This window comes from Stylophora pistillata, chromosome 3 (assembly GCF_964205215.1).
Source record: "Stylophora pistillata chromosome 3, jaStyPist1.2, whole genome shotgun sequence".
Classification (NCBI taxonomy): Eukaryota; Metazoa; Cnidaria; class Anthozoa; order Scleractinia; family Pocilloporidae; genus Stylophora; species Stylophora pistillata.
Window position 1 is genome coordinate 24511920 of NC_142521.1, and position 21867 is coordinate 24533786.

General features: G+C 38.7%; 1 protein-coding gene, 2 long non-coding RNA genes and 2 pseudogenes across 7 annotated transcripts in view; 3 read left to right on the forward strand and 2 right to left on the reverse strand.

Annotated features, from left to right (window-relative positions):
- Window positions 1–2516: 2516 nt before the first annotated feature.
- On the reverse strand, window positions 2517–3945 carry LOC148735167 (uncharacterized). The gene is made up of 2 exons (XR_015998925.1): window positions 3808–3945; window positions 2517–3391 (listed from the first exon to the last, which is right to left on the reverse strand). It is a non-coding gene; the product is annotated as an uncharacterized LOC148735167 (long non-coding RNA).
- A 210-nt stretch (window positions 3946–4155) lies between these two features.
- LOC148735168 (uncharacterized) lies at window positions 4156–7911 on the forward strand (annotated as a pseudogene). The gene is made up of 5 exons (XR_015998924.1): window positions 4156–4454; window positions 4931–5001; window positions 5510–5616; window positions 6292–6400; window positions 6932–7911. The product of XR_015998924.1 is annotated as an uncharacterized LOC148735168 (transcript).
- A 4206-nt stretch (window positions 7912–12117) lies between these two features.
- Window positions 12118–13849, forward strand: LOC148735169 (uncharacterized; annotated as a pseudogene).
- Window positions 13850–16291: 2442 nt separating this feature from the next.
- LOC148735170 (uncharacterized) lies at window positions 16292–19334 on the reverse strand. Of its 3 annotated transcripts, XR_015998472.1 has the most exons (3): window positions 18945–19194; window positions 18625–18869; window positions 16292–18149 (listed from the first exon to the last, which is right to left on the reverse strand). It is a non-coding gene; the product is annotated as an uncharacterized LOC148735170 (long non-coding RNA). The 3 variants fall into 3 exon arrangements; XR_015998471.1 differs by having other exon boundaries at window positions 18625–19334; XR_015998470.1 differs by having other exon boundaries at window positions 18625–19331.
- Window positions 19335–19379: 45 nt separating this feature from the next.
- The window catches only part of LOC148735171 (uncharacterized), a 29135-nt gene continuing 26647 nt past the window's right edge, over window positions 19380–21867 (forward strand). The window contains exon 1 of one of the 2 annotated variants that reach the window (XR_015998469.1): window positions 19380–19513. Coding sequence is in view for 1 of the 2 variants with exons in the window: in XM_088752318.1 (XP_088608444.1) it covers window positions 19478–19513 (36 nt within the window). In the remaining variant the exon portion in view is untranslated. The remainder of the gene's footprint in view (window positions 19514–21867) is intronic. The other variant, XM_088752318.1, reaches the window with a different exon arrangement.

Consider the following 21867-nt stretch of genomic DNA (forward strand, 5'->3'; position numbering starts at 1 on the left):
ATTGATCTCCATAACAACCATATCACACCATATGCTGTACAATAGTTACAGTGTGTGACAACTGCACGCTGTAAAACTACTGTTCCTGAGTACCTGTAAATTGTAATATATAAGGGAATAACCACGTGCAATAAAGGGGGAATTACACATGTCACAGGACGAATGTTCTTATTTCAGTGCCTTTAGGCAAAATCTAAAGCAGTCTTAAAGGTTGAGTAAAGCTTTAATCGTCTTTAATTGTCAAATGAAATATCCGAAAGCTAACTCTAACCTTTAATGAATCTTTAATTGAACATAAGTTTAACTTTAGTAGCGCAAATCTTTCAGTATCCTTTAAGTGGTTTCTTTTTTGGCACAAAAGAGGGTGTTTCATTAAAATACATTTAAGTTGACTTTAAGGTGAGATTTAAATGAGTATAGCTGTTCTGACATCTTTAATTCATGCATTAAAGATAGTCTCATTGTAATCTGAACTGTCAACAGAAAATTCATCACAAATCAGCCAACACTTGCACTGATGAGCCAGAAGAGCAAATTTTGTTTTACGTGCAGCAACGTGAGCTCACAATTCTTTCTGGGGTCGAAACATCTTATTGAAAGCGACCGTTTCATTTTTGCATCTCCTTTAAAGAGCGCATGGAGTGCGATGACAAGTCAGGAAATGTTTTCTGCGCGCGCTTTAATGGCTTCGAATCACGTTCAACTTTCGAAAGGCATAAGCGGAAAGGTAACGGAAAGAAATTAACAGATACTTTCGTGGCGACTTCAAATTCCCGTGATTTCACGAAATTTCAAGTTCATCTGACTATGAAGGTTAGTTAATTTGAATATAAAAAAAGTCATGTGTATGTATTGATACATACCTACATATATCTTTACGTCTTTAATTATTACATGAGAACATAACCGCTATTGAACGTTGCTTGAGACGATTAACATTGAAACTTCCTCGCACTCAGTCCCTGAAGATTTTTTGAGGTCGGAGTTGTCTACTGGCTGTGGGCATGGACGCCCCATTGAGAAAGTACCTTCGTAGACTATTGCGGCAAGTTTGTAATGTTTCTGGTTCATATTATTTGCCTTTGTTTTCTTTTGTCGTGTGGCTTATTTCTTTCTCCGTATTAAATGTAAGGCTTACAATCTTTCTCCTTTCCAGGAATATTGATTAAAAAGCCTGAGGTTTGAATCCTCACATGCGTCCACTCAGAAGTTTGTCTTTCTGCTCTGCTATAAGAACGTTTGGTAGCGATGTTAAATAAATTGAGGTTTGAATCATCACAAAGGTCCACACAAATTTCTTCCTCTGCCCAGCTGATAGAGCAGATGTTCCTTATGAATATTGACCCAGCTCTTACTTTTTTTTGTCTTCCAGCTGATAAGGTGATGCGCAATTTTTCTGAGATAATTGATTTTTGACTGATATGATATAAACAATTAGTTCTCGTGGCCCCTCTCAAGTTAAGCTACAGTCACCATTCTGTTCTGCAAATGCCATAATTTTTTAATGTTGTTCAGTTAAAAAGCAGATACTCTCCAACCTGGCTTTAGTCTTTTTGTATTCCTTTGACTTTGAATGTCAAGGGTGCCGGAGAAAAGTAAATCCCCGCTTGAACACAGACACAGTCCTCTGGTGGTTACAGCCGAGAACTGACTTGTCTAGCCTCCGGGTTTGAGACCTATTTAACGGCTCAGTGCTCGTATCAATCAATGAAAATAAAAAAATCATAAAACATAAAAATAAAAACGATACGGATACATCATTGCCGAGGTACCAGAGGGTAAGAACAAAGTATGGGCAATCTGCACTGCACCTTTCCTCGAGACGCGAAAATAGACAAGCACTGAGAGGAGCGCACGAAACTCTCCTCACAGCTGGGATCACCTTCTCTAGGCTGACTGCAGGAGGTTCGAATCCTCGCAAGGGACACAGATTGCAATGGTTTTTCTTTCACTATCCTATAGATGATACCATTAGCTTTCTGTGATCCATCTTGTCTGCTGGGAATGAAATGTCTTCTTCTGAAACACTATCCTCAAGCTGAAAAAGAAGTGTGCTTGAACTAAATTTGCAATAGCTATAAACTGAAGCTAAACTCAAGTATTTGTTCCTGACAAAATTCCATGCAAGTGTGACGTAAATTTGACATTTGCTTTACATTTACCTTGCTCATTGAGCAAAGCTGTTCATTTGCTATAAATTTGCATTGGGATCTAACAAAAAAAGAAATAAAAACCCTTATTTAGTGGCCATTTGCCAGTTCCCTGAGGGTGGCCCATTTACTGGGTTCAACTGTATTCAGAATAAAATTTAATGTAAATGAAACTGGAATTAAATGTGATTGATCTATTTACCTTTGCTAGAAATCCAAGGGAAATAATAATTCAGGCCACAGGCCTGCCAATCATCCACTTAGAGGCTGATTACATGAGTCAGGCTGGCCTGCCCACATAATGCCATCCTAGCAAACAGTGAACTCGGCTCATGTAATCCACCCTTACTAAAACAACTAATCGGACAAACAAAAGTGGCAGGCCTCTGCCTACCACAGACATAACATTTTATTTTCATAAACACTGCGAACATATATTGCACAAAACTAACAAATTATTTTGACTTCGGCCGAACAAATTGTCTACAATATAAATAATGTGTTCTATAGCTCATGTCTCCAAAAGTCAAGTCACAATAAATCCTAAGAAACTGTCATTTACAATTAAACTGAATAAATAGCTTTATTAATCAAAAGCATTGGTATGCAATTAAAGAATGGGTAAAAGAAAGACTTCTGTCACTTGAAAGCACTGATTTACAAGATGTGCCACTTTTTCACCTGCCAACTTACAAAATGCCATTGAGAAAGCTTTCTACACCCATGTTACTGTCACAATAAATGGGAATTTCAGAGAAATAATTCAAACAATAAAAATGAATACGTAATAGTTTGTGTTTCCAGCACTCTATAAAGGCAACAAAAAATAACTGTCTGTATCAAGCATTACTATAATGAGGTTAGCACTTTTGGTTATTCTCTGTAGTTGGTCTTTTTCTTTCTTTTTTTTTTTTTTTGTATATGTATTGTGAAATTTTTATTTTCATGGATCAGTGTAAATTTTGTTTCATATATACAAACAATGTTATTTGTGGAAATCTCCCTATGAAGCTGACAGACAGTATTGATTTTACAGAAATACATATTAATCTGTTGACTTCGTCCAAAGCTTCAATTCATACAGGGTGACAATTTTACATACACATTGGCAGTACAACAAAAGCACTGACTGACAAGATGTGCCATCTCATCATCTGCCAACCTATGATGTGCCATCGAGAAAGCTTTCAGTGCCCTTGTGGGAAAAAGTCTTGGCAGGAAAAGAGCAGATTCCTCACTCCCTGAAAAAAAAAAAATACAGAACCTAAGAAACAGTGAACAGCTTCAAATATTTAAGCTAATAGCGCTATCTACTGCGAGGATCGTGCATCATACGTATCTAATACCGCAGTTCAAAATATATAAACTTCATATATTTCATTGTATCTGATTTATCACTTTCACGGGTTTATTACGAATCGACTTAACGGCCTGCTCCCAGTTGGCTTGTTAGCTCAATTGGTAGAGCGCTGCACTAGTATCGCAGAGGTCAGTGGTTCGAGTCCCGTACAGGCCTCATTTTTTCAGGTGTGATTTTCGCTATTGCTTAAATTAGCGCTATCTACTGCGAGGATCGTGCATCACACGTAAATTTCCTGTGTTACAAGATATCCTTGACCTACACACGGCTAGATTTTCAGATATATTTTTAACTAACCCTTTTGAAACTTTGGTATCGGTATGAAGCTGTTTACTTGAACAAGTAGAGTTCGAACGTGTAGTTCGTGTTTTCCCGCCTTTCTGTTTCCTTGCTTCCAATTACACTCGAGTCTTCATTTGTACTGGCCAGCGTTAGCTAGGCACAGTACGATAAACATCACAACGAGGCAATATGTCAACAGGAGGTCGTTGTTTGGTTTTAGAAATATTAATTCGCGCGCTTTTTTGAACCTCAATATTCCGTTTGACTACTTTGTTAACAAAGCATCACAAAGCATCCGAGAGAAGCACTTGTAGTGTGGTTATTTTACCGTTAATTCGTAGTTAAAGCAAGTAAGAAAAGAATATGGCGGAAAGACGATTGCACGATCAAAACCATGATGTGGTTCCAGCGGCGAAAAAAGGAATAAAGTGTCCGACGATTGCATTGTGCTGCTGGAGGAGTTGATCCGGAGCAATCACGCTCTGGCGAGCGAAAATGTAAAGCTTCGGCAGCAGCAAGAGCGCAGCAACAAAGAAAACTCTGAAGCGCTTCAGCGGATCGAGGGCCGTCTTCAAACTGTTGATAATAATGCAGCCAACGTCCGTCGGCGCCAAAACAGAAGACAAAGGCGAACGACGGTAGTAGTTCCACCGGCTTGTCGAGTGAGTAAAAAAACATAACTGATAAGCATGAATAATGTGATATGTGTTCATAATTTGCTTGAATCAGTTCTGTTTCGTGGAAGATTTTCTTTTATGTTGAGTAGATGTTTGGCGCGCGAATTATATGCATAATTAACTTAATTATTTCGGCGGTAATCATTTGACATGATTAGATGTGGTTACATTTACTTGATAATCCTTTACCATAAACAGGTCTACCAGAAAAGTTTTTTTCCTCCCTTTTGTTTCAACGAGAATTATCTAGTATGAAAATTCATTTAATCATTTTTTCTCTTGGACCCTTTTGACCTTGCCTGTTTTATTCACATAGATGGGTAAGGTTAATTTTTAATTGTGCTTGTGTCGATTGCTCTACATCATCTAGCCTTCAAACAACCAGGGTTTTTAAAAAGCGTGAGAGTAGAAATAGGACATACTTGACAAACCGATTGTTGAATTTTTTTTCATTCTTTTAGAGAACTGTGAGGAGAATGTACAAACTCCTTTTGAAAAAAGATGACTTTAGTGGTTTCTATCTTGACGAAGAGTGAGTAATATGTTTTTAGATTCAGAGATATTTTACTTTATCTTGATTGAGCGAGGAAATCCGAGTCTAAGCTGCTGCTTGAAATATTGAGATGTTATGTGAACACCTTATGGTGGTTACAGTCGAACCTCGATTATCCGGACTTTTCGATTATCCGGACTTTTTCTCTGGTCCCGTTTTTTTCATGATTATTAATGAGCTTTGATCTTCCAAACTTTATGAGGTAAAAAAATTCAGAGATTATGTCTAAATTCAGGAAAAGTGCGTTTAAAACATTGCCTCCTCCGCTTTCAAAAGATCGAGCACTCGGAGAGTCATCGAAGCAGATTTTTATCTTCATCTCTTTTGTTTACATTATTGTCTCATTAATATTCATATTTTCGATTATCCTGACTGATTACCTAAGTCCCAACAGGTCCGGATAATCGAGGTTTGACTGTACTTTTGTCTTAGTGTTAATATTGTTACTACAGAATACCAGGCTTAATTGTATTTGTTTTTGTCTTAGAATAAATTCTGACAGCAACAAGATCCTTTTTGAGCGGACAATAGAGCAGGCAATACATCAACAAGGAGGACCTGAAAAGTGTCCTTGGACAAAAGAAGTCATAGAAGGTAGCTACCAATAATCATAGCACATGCATTTCACTTTTATTGGGGTGTCATTACATTTTGTGGGTGAGCATAAGGATTTTGCACTCAAGCATATTGATGCATATCTCCTTTATAACAACTTGAGTTTTATTGAAGGCCTTGGCTTGAAAACATCCCGGCAAAATTTTGCTCAAAGTTGGTCAATTTGTCTATTGTCCAGCCCTTAATGATACCCCTGCTTTTAGTCTCTACGATCAATTCGTGTCTTTTACCACTTTCCCCTCAACATAAATGTCATCATAAAACTAGCATTCAGTAATACAGTTAGATACCCTGAAACCTCTAATGAGCACCTTCATTACATGGTCAAATTTAGGACGGGGGGGGGGGGTGCATTTTATAGTTTTTCCTAACTTACATATTAACTTTCCCAAATGTTACAGAAATTTAAATATGTTGCAAACTGAAATTTTTGGGTTTATTTCTTGTCTCTAGATCTGAGACACTTCAGTGTGGATCCTCAAAAAAGCATACTTTACACCTTAGCAATGAATCACTAAGGACATACTAACTTGGCAGATATTCTAAGGTGGCCTGCCATAAATTATTATAAATTTGAACATTGTCATTAATTTATGTGGGAATCTTTTTACAATCAGCTTCTCATGGCATTTTCATAATCATTTCTTTAAACAGCTGCTTTACAAATATATTTCAAATATGTGTGAAAACACAGAAACTGAAGAGTGGTAACCACTATGAGGCTCATAAACAAAAAACCTGGAAGAGTGGTCGCCAAAGAGAGGTATTTATTGGCTAGGATACTATTTTGAACATTTTACTTTTCATATACCCTGCTGTTCACAAACGATGGGGTCCGACAGATGTTCAATGTTACCAGACTGAGTACACCCTCAAGTACACTTGATCAATGGGAGGGAAGCTATTTCCCATTGAATGTCTTTATTTTGGCACTTCAAAATTGGATGGCTTTGAATATAGACACATCTAAGGGACTATGTTCTTATTAGAGAAATTGTTAAATAAGTGAGGTATTCTGGTCTGTATCTAGAGCCTCCCAAGAAAATCTTTGTAAAATAAATTTGAAAAATATTAAAATGTGATGTGAGATAAATGATAGTTTGTATGCACCATTTGATGGAAAAAAAAAAAAGGACAAAGAGACCCTATATTATAACATGCTTAAGAATTCCATTCTTACAATGGGTACACACATATATATATATCAAGAGAAATTAGTGATTTGGATCATATTTTTCATTTGAAGTCCTATAACACCCTTCTCATGCCTGTTTAATTTTTTTATTTTTTTTAGAAGTTAATGAGACAAACTACAGCCCTGGAGCTGGTCAACTGGGCCAACCAGCATGAAAAGGGGAGAGCAGCAGAGGTTCTTGTCATGGAGGCAATGAGCAGTGAGGAAAGCTGCTACGAGTATGACAATGGAAATACCTCAAAAGTAACAAAATACTCTGTGCATCACCTTCAGTGGGAAAGTAGGAGAATGAAAAAAATTGAAAAGAAACTTGACAAGGCTTATAAGAAAAAGCTCACTTCAAGAGCTAAAGAGAGAATCCGTCCAGGGTTTATGGGCAACCTTTTCTGAGATGCCCACCCACTGAAAATTTTCCAGAGTGGGCAATAATACAGTGAGAAAATTGTTTTACTAATCAATGAAATCGAAAATGTACAAAATATCAAGCCAAGTCTAGAATGAGGTTATTTTGCATGCCTGCATGAGGCTTCTTTTTCATTGAATAATTATGGTCTCATCTAAAGTAAGTGATCGTGAATTCTTCAATGTTAATAAATTTCCTCCACATGAGATACTTTTTTATATATAGATGTACACATCATTTTTGTATATCAAAGTTTCAGCTGCATTTTAGAGTAAGAGAACTGTTTTCTATTACTTGTTTACTAAAAGAAATTAAGGTATATGATCATATTTAATAAGTATTACAGTTGTAATAATGTAGCAAATAACTGAGAGTTATTGCAAATTTAAGTCGATTAAGAAAATTTTTCTGAATTTTAGATTGATAGGTTGAACTTATATTTTTTATTGTTAGACAAGTATCATTTCAAATCACATTTCTTAGTAGCTGGATTTGAGAGTACAATTTGTGAATCAATATCTTTTTGTGTAGTTTGTTACTACAGCTAGTTATATAATTTGTGTATTTGTCATACTTTTATAGTGGTAAATATTCTATTACCTGCTTGACGAAGATTATATTATACATTGACAAAAGTGAAACAATTTTAATAAAGTATGTCAATCAGTAATTCAAACATTTGGACATCTCTTTTTTTAATTATGTATGGGGCTCGACTGGGATATCCTCAGCTTCATTGTAGGTTTATGTTATCTCAGGGGAACAAATGAGTTTTGAACGAAACTATTTCATCACTGCAATTTCAAACACTTTGTTATTACTTGAATGTGTGATGCTTCTTTTTCTATCAATTGTAAGGTTGCCCAAAATATCATAAGTTATTGGGATATAAATGAGGGTGTGATTAAGCAAATCAAAAGTCAGTTGAAAGTGAAACCTGCAGCCTTTAGAGGCGCTTAAAGGTCACTTAATGATGAATGTTAACAAAACTTGAAATTTAAGAGAATCAGAAAGTACAACTAAAGATGAATTACAACAAAACCTGTAACTTTAAGCAGTACTTAAAGGGAAACAAAAGATTGAAGAAACCTTTAAGATGCATTTACAAGTGGAAGTTTTGGTTGACTAAAGTTGACTTTACAAGAATTAAGAGGATTCCTAAATTCAATTAAATGGTTATTTAGGTTTGCTTTCATGTGATCTTAAAGTGTTCATGAAATGGTTATTTAGGTTTGCTTTCATGTGACCTTAAAGTGTTAACTAAATGGTTCATAAGGACACTTTAATTGACTTCGGAAAGTTCAATTAAAGATACATTTCAGAACTTTCGTATGTCACCTAAAGATGACTTAAATACTTCTAATGTTAACCTTTAAGTTACCTTTAAGGAAACTTAATTTAGTTATTTCATCCTGTGTGTGAAAGGGACAAGAGTACTTATCGTTGGAACCCTTAAATGACAACTCTACAACGGCCAAGGATGGCTCGGGATGCTTAACAACGGTTAAGGATGACTGGGGATGCCTAAGTACGGCTACGTACGGCTAGGGATAGCTAGGGGTGCTTAAGTACAGCTACGGATGGCTAGGGATACTTAAGTAGGGCTAAGGGTGGCTTGGGATGCTTAAGTAGGGCTAAGGATGGCTTGGGATGCTTAAGTAGGGCTAAGGATGGCTGGGGATGCTTGAATAGGGCTAAGGATGGCTTGGGATGCTTAAGTACGGCTAAGTACGGCTGCGGATTCTTAAGTACGGATAAGGATGGCTAAGGATACTTAAGTAGAGCTAAGGATGGCTTGGGATGCTTAAGTACGGCTAAGTACGGTTAGGGATGCTGAAGTACGGCTAAGTATGGCTAGGGGTGCCTATGTACAGCTAAGGATGGCTAGGGTTGCTGAAGTACGGCTAAGTATGGCTTGGCATACTCAAGTACGGCTAAGTATGGTTAGGGGTGCCTAAGTACAGCTTAGGATGGCTAGGGATGCTTAAGTACGGCTAAGTACGGCTTGGCGTTCTCAAGTACGGCTAAGTATGGCTAGGGGTGCCTACGTACAGCTAAGGATGGCTAGTGATACTTAAGTACGGCCAAGGATGGCTCGGGATGCTGAAGTACGGCTAAGTATGGCTAGGAATGCCTAAGTACAGCTGAAGATGGCTAGGTATACTTAAGTACGGCTAAGGATGGCTTGGGATGCTTAAGTACGGCTAAGTATATAGCTATGGAGGGTTAAGTGCGGCTACGTATGGCTATGGACGCTAAAGAACGGCTAAATATGGCTACGTGGTAATATCAACTTAGTTGAAATTGTAAATTGGCCACCGTAAAGTAGGCCTTTATAGATTATGCTAGCATAATTTTTGGCATAATTTGAGCAAACTGGCATAATTTCTGCCAAGTAGCATGCTAGCATAATTCGCATATTTTGATAATTATCGGATCATATTTGATGCTACAATTTGATCATTGTTCTTCTCTACTCCCAAGCACTTAGTGACGTCATTCGATGTTTAAGTTTGAGTTCAAGTAGTAGGATTTGTAGTTCACTGTGAATCATTGAGCGGCGTCTGGAACGGTTTGAGCCCGGGTTAACATGAACCAAATGTTTATTTGAATTTCATTGCGGATTTGTTGCGTTTCTTTCATGTAGACCAACGGCTTCTAATTTAAAAATGTATTTTTTAGACTTATTTGCAATTTTTTTAAAGAGCATAGTTTTAAAAAAGGGGCATAATTTGGAAAAAAGAACATAATTTTTTAGCGTAATTTTTCCAAAAAAAGCAATGCCGCTAGCATAATATGCTACTTTTACTAGCATAATCTATAAAGGCCTACCGTAAAGAGTTAAAAAGCTGACGTTTCGAGCGTTAGCCCTTCGCTCTGACGAAGGGCTAATGCTCGAAACGTCACCTTTTTAACTCTTTACGGTGGCCATTTTACAATTTCAACTTAGTTGATATTACCAAATTACCTTGTTACCCCCACCGACGCAGCACCTCAGTTTCTTTAGCAACTTACCCCCTTTATAAGTATGGCTATGGATTGCTAAGTAAGGCTAGGTGCCAGACCTCTACTCCCAGACCACCTCGTGACGTACCACTATGTGAGGTCCTACACCAAGTAGTTACCGTTCATTGTCTAGTGCGAAGCTAGCGAGTGCTTCATAGAGTATGCGCATGCGCTAGGTTTTGCCGCGGAAATCAATCAGTCGATCAATCAATCGTTTATTCGACCCTATTGCAGTAACAACTGAATTACAGGGGGCGGTCGCGACATAAATTTGGAAATTTGATAGTTACAAAATCATTAAATCTTTTGCATTTGCCAGTAGAGGCCTGATGCGATTGTGAGCCTGAGCGTAAATTATAACCGTGGTAGTAAACCAGCGGAACCCGAAAGAGACTACTAAGTGTTCCTGACACATGACAGGAATTGGCAAAATTCACGCAAGGTTGTTGCCGCCTATCGCCAGGAAGTTCAAGGTCAGCAAGATGTAGTGCGTCGCTATAACAACGATCAGGGAACTGACAATATAGAGATCTTTCCTTTGGACTTGTAATTATAAATGTCACAGACAACCAGAGCCAGCTCGAGGGTGAATTCAGACCATACCCTGTTGGGGGGTAGGGTCAGGGCGGGTGACCGGCTATTAGCCTTAACCCGCCTAAGGGCGTGATATGCTGTACGTTCATCAATTAGGAACTCAAAAGGGACATCGTAAACCATGCCAGGACTGGGAGGGTCCAAGGGAGAGAAGTCCAGAGTGAGGTTGCCGAGGAACTGATTGAAACGCTCGGCAAGCAGAACCTCATTTGACATCTGTTCGTCCAACATTTGTAGCAGCCAGGGGGAGGAACTCCCCCATTTGTCATTCAATTTATTGATTTAGCTCCATCAACGCTTAACATTCGAAGATCTTAAGGCAGCTACTTTGCAGGTATAAAAAGTCTTCTTGGCGATAGAGCAATTAATCTACACAGCATTCCTATAGGCTTTGTAAACCTCAGAATCCTTACCGTTGGTATGGAGAGCCTTCTGGCGATTACGGGTTAGAGACTTGATTTTGGTGGTAATCCAGGGTTTATCAGACGAGCACACTTTTATCTTACGGAAGGGTAGATATGTATCTACAGCCGCAGACAGGATGTTGGTGAATATAGAGAGTTTGCCAATGACAAGTGACTTATCATAAACAGACTGCCAATTTTGCTGAGTTATCCAGCTGCCAAACTCGCGCATTCTGCTCTGCCTCAGGTCACGTAGCCTGAGTATCAGGCGTTTCTGGGAGCGTTTCTGGGGGAAAGGGGTAAGAGAGAAGCGAGAAAGGGAGACAGCGAAAGGAAGAAACCTCCTTTCTCTCCTCTCCTCCCCTAGCCCCTTAGGAAGGCCTGGCACTCAGGCTACAGGTCACGTCGCCATATGGTAGAAAACGGATTTTGAATCATTTGCATGGGTGATTTCCTATACTGTTGCTTCGAGGCGTCGTTTTTCTGGTAAAAGTGAACAATAGCTCCTGTGATCGGCTGTCGGTAACCAGTGTCGGCCAACTACAGTTTTCGATCCCGGCTGTACGCTGTGGGTATAAATTGTGATGCTTATGTTGTTGATAAATCACTTCTTGCAATTGTGCAAATCCAACATGAGTTCACAGCGAGTTCTTAAATGCACTCTTTACTTATTAATTATGTATGCACCCCATTGTTTTTAAGACAATGACTTATTCCCATGGGTTTAGCATATATACATTACTAATAAGTACTTACTGCTTCAATAAAAGAGAAATTGATTGAAAGCAGCTTTTTCGTCTCCATTCCTTTCTCACGTTCTTCTTCCTTCTCCCATTTGTTCCCAATGACTTCTCCTCTTTTTTTTTTTCTCTTTTCTTTCCTTTTTATCTTCTTGGCAGTTCTGCTGAGCCTTGAACCATCGCTCCTCAGACAACGCGTTATTATCAGACCATTATCAAACCATAGCCTTATCACTATGCTACGCAAACCAGTTAGGAGTTCCTCTTCAAAAGCTACTTTTTCTTTTGCCTTTCAGTAAAAAAATTTTCATAACAATATGTGCATTGATATAATGCACCAAAGGTCCCCTTTGCACTAAAGAATGCATTTCTTCTCTACAATTGGCCAAATACCACATAGAAAACAAAATTTATTCATACCTCTTTCTAATAAAATCAACGAAAGAAGAAGATAGAAAGAACAACAACAACTCGAAGATGGAGAGAATGAATTTTATTCGACTTTCTCGGAAATTATCAGATCACGACCGGTGCATACAGTGGTGTAAGGATCACAACCTGCTTGCGACGTCAGTAAAATGTCCTCGAGCTGGGTGCAGCAATGAACTTAGCTGGACGCGATGTGCTTCATCGCGAGATGGGTATGAGTGGCGATGTTCAAAAAAGGGTTGCGATGGAATGGCTTCAATGCGCCGGAATTCATGGTTTTCTGGTAGCAGAGTCTCAATCGAAAAAGTGTTAGCCCTAACCTATGCCTGGGCGCACAAATTTACAAATGCTCAAGCAGTGCACGAGACCTCACTTGACGACGAAACTACGTCAAAAGAAACGGTGGTAGATTGGTATAACTATTGCCGAGAGGTTTGTGCCAACAGAATCTTGAATCATCATGCGGGGCCTATTGGTGGACATGGTAAACCTGTAGAGATTGATGAGTCCAAGTTTGGCAAGATGAAGTATCACCGAGGTCGTGCCATCGAAGGAAAGTGGGTATTCGGTGGAATTTGCCGACAAACCAATGCTTGCTTCCTTGTTCCGGTAGAGCGTAGGGACAAAGATACACTTTTGCCCATCATACGCGCTCAAATATTGCCCAGGACACGCGTGATGAGCGACTTATGGAGAGCTTACAATTGCCTAAATGACGAGGGCTATGATCATCTCACAGTAAACCACAGCCTAAACTTCGTTGACCCAGACACCGGTGCGCACACACAGGGCATCGAAAATACATGGTGGGGAATCAAGCGAGGTTTGCCCCAAACAGGAACATCCAAAGGACTTTTGGCTACCTACAAGAATATATGTGGCGTCAGCACTACAGAAACGATCCCTTTGGAAACATTATCGAACATATCGCCCAACTTTATGAGGTCCAGAAAGACTAGATACAAAGGTTTCTTTGCATCGCTGTATGCACTGGCCCTCATGAACAATTTTCATCACTAGGACACGAAAGGATAATGAGAGAATCAACCAAAACCACAAGAACAGGTAAGACACAACATTTATTTAAACTTTGCATCGTCAAACTTCATTGACAAACTTCAAAGCCTGATCGTAGACTTAACGTTATTTTCCGGCCAATTTTACGCTTTCAAAGCCAAACTGAACATTAAATTATATTTCAAACTTAAAAACCTCTTGAAAATGCCTTAAATTTCTCATTTTGCAAAGCCAAAACGCGCCGAATTTACCCTGTTTCAAAAAAGACTTAGAAAAAAATCTAAATTTTGAAAAACAAAGACTACTAGTCTCTGCGGAGTTCTATTGTTATCGCTATTGTTTTCATTGAACAAAGACTGAATGCATAATTAATGTATGGGGTTATATGGTACTCTTGCCCAGAAAACATATAGTTAAATTCAAGTCACAGAAATCAAAAAGTTTGACAATTTGAAAGTGTGGCGTGCCTCAGGGATCTGTTTTGGGGCCTCTTCTTTTCCTTAATATACATAAATGATATTGTAAGGTGCTCAGAAATACTATCAGTTATTGTATTTGCAGATGATACAAATCTATTTCTCAGTCATTAACAATCTAGTTTATTTTCAAGATACCATGAACTGTGAACTAGAAAAAAATTCAACCTGGCTTTCTGCAAATAAACTCACTTTAAATATCAAGAAAACACATTTTATTGTTGTTAAATCCAAAGGCAAGAAAAGTAAACTAAGTGTTAAAATTAAATTGAATGATCAAGAAATCGAACAAGTAAAATCCACAAAATTCTTAGGTCTATACATTGATGATGAGCTAACATGGAAGCACCACATCAATCATGTTGTAAAAAAAATATCAAGAATGACAAGTATAATAGCTAAGGCAAGACATTACTTATCCTTAGAAACACTACAGGCAATCTATTACACCATGGTGTACCCTTATTTAACATATTGTAATGTCAGTTGGACAAGTACTTATCCAACTAGACTCAAGCCATTACTTATGATACAAAAAAAGATAGTTAGAATTATGTCATTCACTCACTACAAAGATGAATTCTGGCCACTATTTTTATCATTAAATATTCTTAATATATATGAGTTAAATATGTACTTAATGGCTTTTTTATGTACTCATTCTTTAATGACAAGCTCCCAAGTTACTTTAGAAATTATTTTATATCAAATGAAAACTTTTATAGTCACAATACTCAATCAGCCTCAAACATATTCATCGATTTAAAATGAACTAATTATGGGAAATTTTCATTGAAGTTTAGGGGAGCAAAAATGTGGAATGAATTACCCAAAGACCTGAAAGAATCAAAATCATATACACAATTTAAGAGATGAATGAAAATATATCTGCAAAATCATTGTTAAATTCTATGTTAGAGATATAACTTCAAATCATAATTTTATCAGCAAAGCAGCAAAATATCTTGCATTCACAATTAAACCATCTGCTATAAGTTACAGTTTTTATTAGATGGGGATCTTCTTCTAAAAGCTCACTTAGAGCTTGCTAAGATCTCCAGCCATAATATTATAGCTTCTCACACACCCCTGGGAGCCAATTAGTCCAGATGCCTTAATGTTCTTCCAAAACGCAATGTTCTCCTTAAGACTACCTTTAATCTGTACCGAAGATACTGGTTCCAAATCCTGTAACTCCATTAATTGACACATGTCCTGAAAATTATTCAACATCGAGTCCAAACATTGTTCTGTATCCGCATTAATTACTTGATGCGAGCCCAGAGGAATGGAATTGTCCTGATCCGTTGTTTGTGGTAGCTGCCTGACAGTCACAGGCAAAGTGTCTGGGGCAAAAACAGCGACAACAAGTACGTGAGTCACGCGTAACTGAGACAGTTGGCACTTTTCCCGCCATTGGACTCGATGGCGGTTCTCCAAAATTACACGCCTCTCCACTCCATGCTGTGCTGGCATCGGCCGTTTGGACTTCAACAACTTTGCTTTACGTTTTTCCTCCCGTAACAACTTGCACTCTTTGACTGCTTTTTTAATCTTCTTTACATCATCCGAGTCACTCGCGATGGGATCAGTGGTGTAGCAGTCTACAGTATCCCAACCATACAAATGCGATACAAATGTGTTTGTTACGTTCACAGGCGGCTCAAGCTGTATTTGAGAACCACACAAGGAACACAATTTGCATATCGATTTATAAGGATTTGTATGGGATTTTCTACAAGATAACCATAGAGATAGTTAAAAGTGAAAATATTAAATAAAAATGGCTTACTTTATTCCATACGTGTGTTGCTTGCTCCTGGCGTCATTATTTTACCGATTTCACTTGATTTAAGCGGTTTTTTTGAATCCCGGTTTTCTCTTAAAACCAGGATTTTAAAAAACCGATTAAATCAAGTGAAATCAGTAAAATAACGACACCAGGAGCAAGCAATACACGTATGGAATAAGGTAAGCCATTTTTGTTAAATATTTTCACTTTTAACTACCTCTATGGCTATCTTGTAGAAAATCCAATACAAATCCTTATAAATCGATATCCAAATTGTGTTCCTTGTGTGGTTCTCAAAGAGAGCTTGGGCTGCCTGTGGTTACGTTCAATCAATAACTGCTCACCTGCAGTAATGGCGGAGAGCAAAACAGCAACTGATAAAATATACTGATCATGTGACTCAAAAACAAACCCTCGGGCCCAGGCCCCAGAGGTGTGTGGGATAACATTTTCCACCTATTTCGTTCCTCAGCCAGTGGAAAATACAACTTATTTTAGCAGGCTTATAATTAAAGCTATGTAATGTGATGACAAAGACAAATAAATAAATATAAATATTACATTTACGGTGGAGACTGCGTACAAATTAAGCTGTCAGTCATGTTCACAAATTTATTTGTGTCAGTTATTACAATTCGATTACAATAAAGAATACCATCACTTGGATGGCCTACAAAAGAGTCATAGACCCCACACATGTACAAAGGCAGACCACCTAAGCGAAAAAATTTATAATGTGAAAGACAGGTCAAATAACAAAGTCAGTGGATACGATAACTCTTCTGTGCATTCTTCAAGAGTCCTTGCAAGTATACCATCAACTCCAGAAGCTTTGTTGATAGCTTACTGAGAATATCGTTCACTTTATTATGAGATGTTGAAATTTTTATCGGCTGGTGAGGATTAACCAGGTCACTATGCACTCCCATCAAGTCAGAGGTTTTTGTAGAAAAAAAAAATGCTAAAAAACTTGCTAAACAAGAAGGATTTTTCAAAGGAATCCTTTGCAGACATTGCCGTACTTCTATTTATAATAACCTTAGGAAGTCTTTTGTCTTGGACTTGAGCGGGAAAGAGTTCCATATAACCCCATACATTAATTATGCATTCATTTCATAAAGACTAAATATAAAGCTTTCTTCGCCACACTCTATGCATAATTAATGTATGGGGTTATATGGAACTCTTGCCCTTGAGCGAGTGATAAGACCAGAATTTCTTTGGATTGGTCTTCAGCTTGTTCCAGAGGGACTTCAAATACATAACATATTTGAAAGAGATGAGAATCTTGGTCTCCTTTCACTCAAAATCTTTAATCTACGGGTCATTTTGACAGATCCATTCACCTTCAGTCACTTCTTGAAGGGGGTGAATAGGGATATGTAAATCTGCCGATCCACTATAATTTGATTACCAAATCCATCAATCCTTAAAAAAAATTGTTAAATGTGGAAAGGTGAAAGATGCACCTTGAGCTGTTGTGTGCTAGCTAAACAATTTTTAAAAAACATTCCAGATGACACTTTTTATAGGATCTTTAACTGCTAACTAAATTAAAGATCTACCTTTACATTAGAAATCTGTTGTTGATCCAGAATTGTCATCTTAAGTATGTCACAGCTCCTGATAGGAAAGTGGACTGTTTGTCAAGTTCAGGAATGCTTGAATTTCCATCTTCTGCTTCCTAATGGCTGTCTGTACTTGAGTCATACTCAGGGACCTCCTCCACATTCTCGGGGTCACTCTTGCCTCTTTCAGCTTCCTCTTCCTTCTCATTAACTTCAGAAGACTCCAAACCTTCAGACAAGGCCAAGTCGACTCTGTCTTTGGGTATCTGAAGCTGTCTCTGGTAAATCATTTCTGGCATCGTTCCATGTCTAGCCATGGTTATTTCCTGACCCTTTGTTCTTTGCCAAATGACAGTTCCATACATTAAGGCATAATTACGCATTTCTTACCCTGCCTTTTCTGAGAGTTTTGCTCCTGGGAGCTGTCAGGAACAGAGGGAAGTGTAGCTAAGGGAATTTCATGTTCTGGGTCAGGGTGCTAGGAGCTCTTTTCACTGGTGTAATAACACAATGTCGAAGACAAGAACCATTTGGTGCTCTCTTTTATTGTACTTCCAAGGTCTTTGCAGTATTTCTTTTTTGATAGTAGCGTATGTTTGATGTGGCTGGTGGAGTATATGTGTTCAACATCAAGGGTCATGCAGCTTTGGAGGATAGTGGCATCAAAAGAAAGAGAGGAAAACAGTGACTTCATTCTCTCCAATCCCCAGTGTAGCATATCGACTGACCTCACAGTTACAGCAGAAACTGTGCCATGGGGTCCATTCAGTGTCATCTTAGAGCATCTCCATACAGAGTAAACTGACTTTTCATACTCAGCGAGTATTTGCTTGCAGACCTTGACCTTTTCTGTAGCCTCTGGTAAAGTTCTTGGTGGAAGAGATTGTCCTTTCGAAGAAAGAGAAAGCATCGTAAAGCTTGTCAACAGATTTTAAAAATCTCGCTGTTTTAGAAAGAGTCCTGATTATTTCCAACAAGTTTGATTGACGTAAATATACGATGGAGTCAAACTCAACACAAATACCAATTGGTTGCTTGAACTTGCATTCCAAGATGGGATCGTCTTAACTTCTTTCAAATTTGGATCCAGCAAATAATTATCTGAACCCTCCTCGTCAATTTTGAAGAGACTTGCTTCTTGATTTGTCAAAAGGATTCGTCTTTGAAATGGTGCAATGGTGCATCATGTGTTTTGTGATTTGTAAATGACTTGGCTTTTACAGAAGGCAAGTTCTATCAGAGTTATGACTTAATTTTGTGAAACAAACAATTTGTTGTTATTCACACAAAGGCTGACAACAAAATTCCAGTTGTCCTGGCCCATAGCCAATGATGCATTGGACATTAATTTTATTGCACATACCCCATATCCGTCATACTTGAGCTGTGCACAGTGTATTCTCTTGGAATGTGAGTCTACTAGGAACTCAAGCTCTCGGTCAACTAATGTAATCGCCTGAATGTGCACTTTGATAGCCTTGTCCATGAAGTTTAGTTGGTGTTTGTCATGTTGAATTGATGCATATTCTTCTTCTTTCCTCTTGAGAAATTTGCTTACTTCTTTGTGTACCTCTACCAGTGATCCAGTAAATGACAAGCCAAGGTGTTCTTTCAGAGTGTGAAAGCATTAATTGTAGTTAGCTTGCTTGAATTCAAGCACAGATCACTTGCCAAATCACTTACCAAATATACTGTGAAAACTTGTGGGAAAACTGGACAATAACAGTGTCAAAGACCATAGGTTTCCTATTCAGCCAATCACAACCAGTACGATACAGTGTCATGGATAAGAGCGCAAACACAGGAGATGTCCCACTGGGGGTGTGAACAAGACCTGGCCTAGGCCATGGCCAACCCTGTGGCCTACCCTGTGGCCTACCCTGTGGCCTACCCTGTGGCCTACCCTATGGCCTACCCTATGGCCTACCGGTGGTCAGATTTTTAAGAACATAAAAATAAAATCAGTAAGAGTCGAACGAATACGCTGGTGTACAATTATCTGTCTCTGAAAAGGGTATACTAAGAGGTCGCTAACACGATTTTCAACGTCCGAGGGAACGAAACGCTGCAAATATCACAGCACTCAACCATAACGGTAGGTTAAGGGGGAGGGGAGGGGCTAATATTGCGTGGTCGCAGAGGATATGCAAAATGGCGGCTTTATGATGCAGGCTGTCAGTTGGTAACATATAGTGGACTACTGGTGTAAAAATGTAATGAATGGCATTGTATCGGAGAGCATACATTTCCAGGTAAGAAAACGCAGACATTACTTGCCAGGCCAATTTTTGAAGTACCCTCAAGTGCTGTAGAGTATTGAATTTGCAACGAACAACCCGGGACATGCACGCATCGCCGTCGTAAACATTTCGCAAACTTTACTTGCTTTTCCAAAGATGGGGCCAGTATTGCACTAATTTGAAAGGAGAGCTGATATGATGATGTTTGCCCAAAAGTTGCGTTTAACCGCCTTCTGTTCCTCGATTTCCTTATTCTATCAGAAGGTTAAGAGATTTTGATCGGAATGTGGCCACCAAAACAGCACAAGAAAGTTGTTGGTAAGACAGTACTCAGAAAAACGTTGAAAGGTTTCCAGCAATGCTATCCTTTTAAAAATCTGACCACCGGTAGGCCACAGGGTATGCCACAGGGTAGGCCATGGCCTAGGCCACGTTTTGTCCACACCCCCCACTTGCAGCATGACACAGTGTCCTGCTGGCCATAGTGTGTTACTATTTCCCTGATGCATGACATGCAGTGGGTGTCATCCGTGACAAAAAAATACACATACCCAGAAACAAAGCATTTCTGACGATCGTTCAGATCCACAATCCAAACTTCCTCACAAGCAAAATCCAAAATCCAGACCCAAAAAATCAATGAAACTGCGAACTGCTGCAATTTGAGGATCTGCAAATCCGTTAAAATTTTGCTCTGAATCCAAAATCCAGGCAAATTAATTTTCAGAATCCACCAATCTGTTGGCCTATTCAACCCCTCCTTCTTTAGGGCTTTCTTTTCCTTACTTACTTCAAAAGCTCTTTCTCTTTCCAAGGTGGTCTTGATTTCTATCTAAGCTTCATCTTAGGAATGTGCATATCAACTGCACCATAAAGTACAATATCCAGAATACTAGTTGTACTTGAGTCGATATCATCACATATATATATATTCCCTTAGCTCCGGTTGGAGCATAGGCCATTAACCACTTCCGTCCTCCATCGGGTTCTGTCCTGGGCAAATCTTCCTAAAGTGGCCCAAGTGTGGCCCCAGTTTCTCATTTGGGACTCTACACCTCTTCTCCAGGAGTTCCTGGGACGACCCCTCTTTCTCTTGCCCTGAGGGTTCCAACGTAGTGCCTGCCGGGTGATGTTGTTAGCCGGTTTCCTTAGGATGTGACCTATCCATCTCCACTTTCTCTTTGAGATCTGAGTTATGATTGGTTCCTCGCCTGCTAATTCCCACAGCATCTCGTTCGTTACCCTGTCAGTCCAACTGATTTTTAAAATTCGCCTAAGGCACTTATTGACGAAGGTCTGCAATTTCTGGGACGTTTGGTTAGTTGTTCTCCACGTTTCAGAGCCATAGAGGAGGACTGCTTTGACATTGGTGTTAAAAATTCTATCATCACATATATTCCATCGGTAGGCCATCATATCATCACATGATATGATGGAATTGCAGGGAATGTATGAAAGGGCACTCCTTAGACTGTTAAAATCAGCTTGCCGTAATGATAAACAGTTCTAAGACAATTATTTGAGACAGACTGGAAAGTGAACTGAGGTAAAGCCATTTTGGTACACAGTGGTCCCCTCAATAAGTGCATCATGATTTGTCAAGACAAGATCTAGGATACTACCAGGTGATGAAGGTAATGAAGTATTCAAGGAGACATTGGGGTGGGTAGTCTGAGAATTTGTTTGAGTAAGATTCTGTGACATACATATCAACACACATTCTACAGTTTTACTTTCTTTTTTTCTTCATTTCACTGGATTTTTTTTAGTGTGCAATCACTTTCAACTGCCCAGTTTATTTCTCAGAGCCCATGAATTTGATTTTGTGTAGAAAACCCTCTTTCACAAGGCACAGAAGTGAGAGGAATTGTTTGAAAAACTTGTGCAAGAGTTATAAATGAAGTGAATATGTCTTTGTAAACACCTGGCTGTGCAAAACTTCAGACAGTTCGTTATTAGGTTTGTCCTTGTTACTATTAAGAAAGTGCCTAAACTAGATAAATGAATTTCTTGCCTTATCACCATCAATTAGACTGTCTTCTTCAGATGCATCATCATACCTCTCAATCAATCTTCAAAGATTCTCGGTACTATGATTTCAAATTCCAGCTGCTAGCTGTGCTAGGTAATTTGGCAGGGTTGAGAGTGATATTGAAATCTTTAAGTACTTGCATATCTTTTTCATGAAATCTCTCCTCTATGAAATGTTGATGTTGTCATGAAATTGTCCTTGATTCTATTGAAACAATAATTTTTCTATGCCAGATTGAAATCTTCCACTTTGGTTCCTTTATGTTTACGATCATTTTTTTCCTTGTGGGAAAGCAGTTCTCCCAAATGTTCACCAGGATTTTCTTTCATGGCTT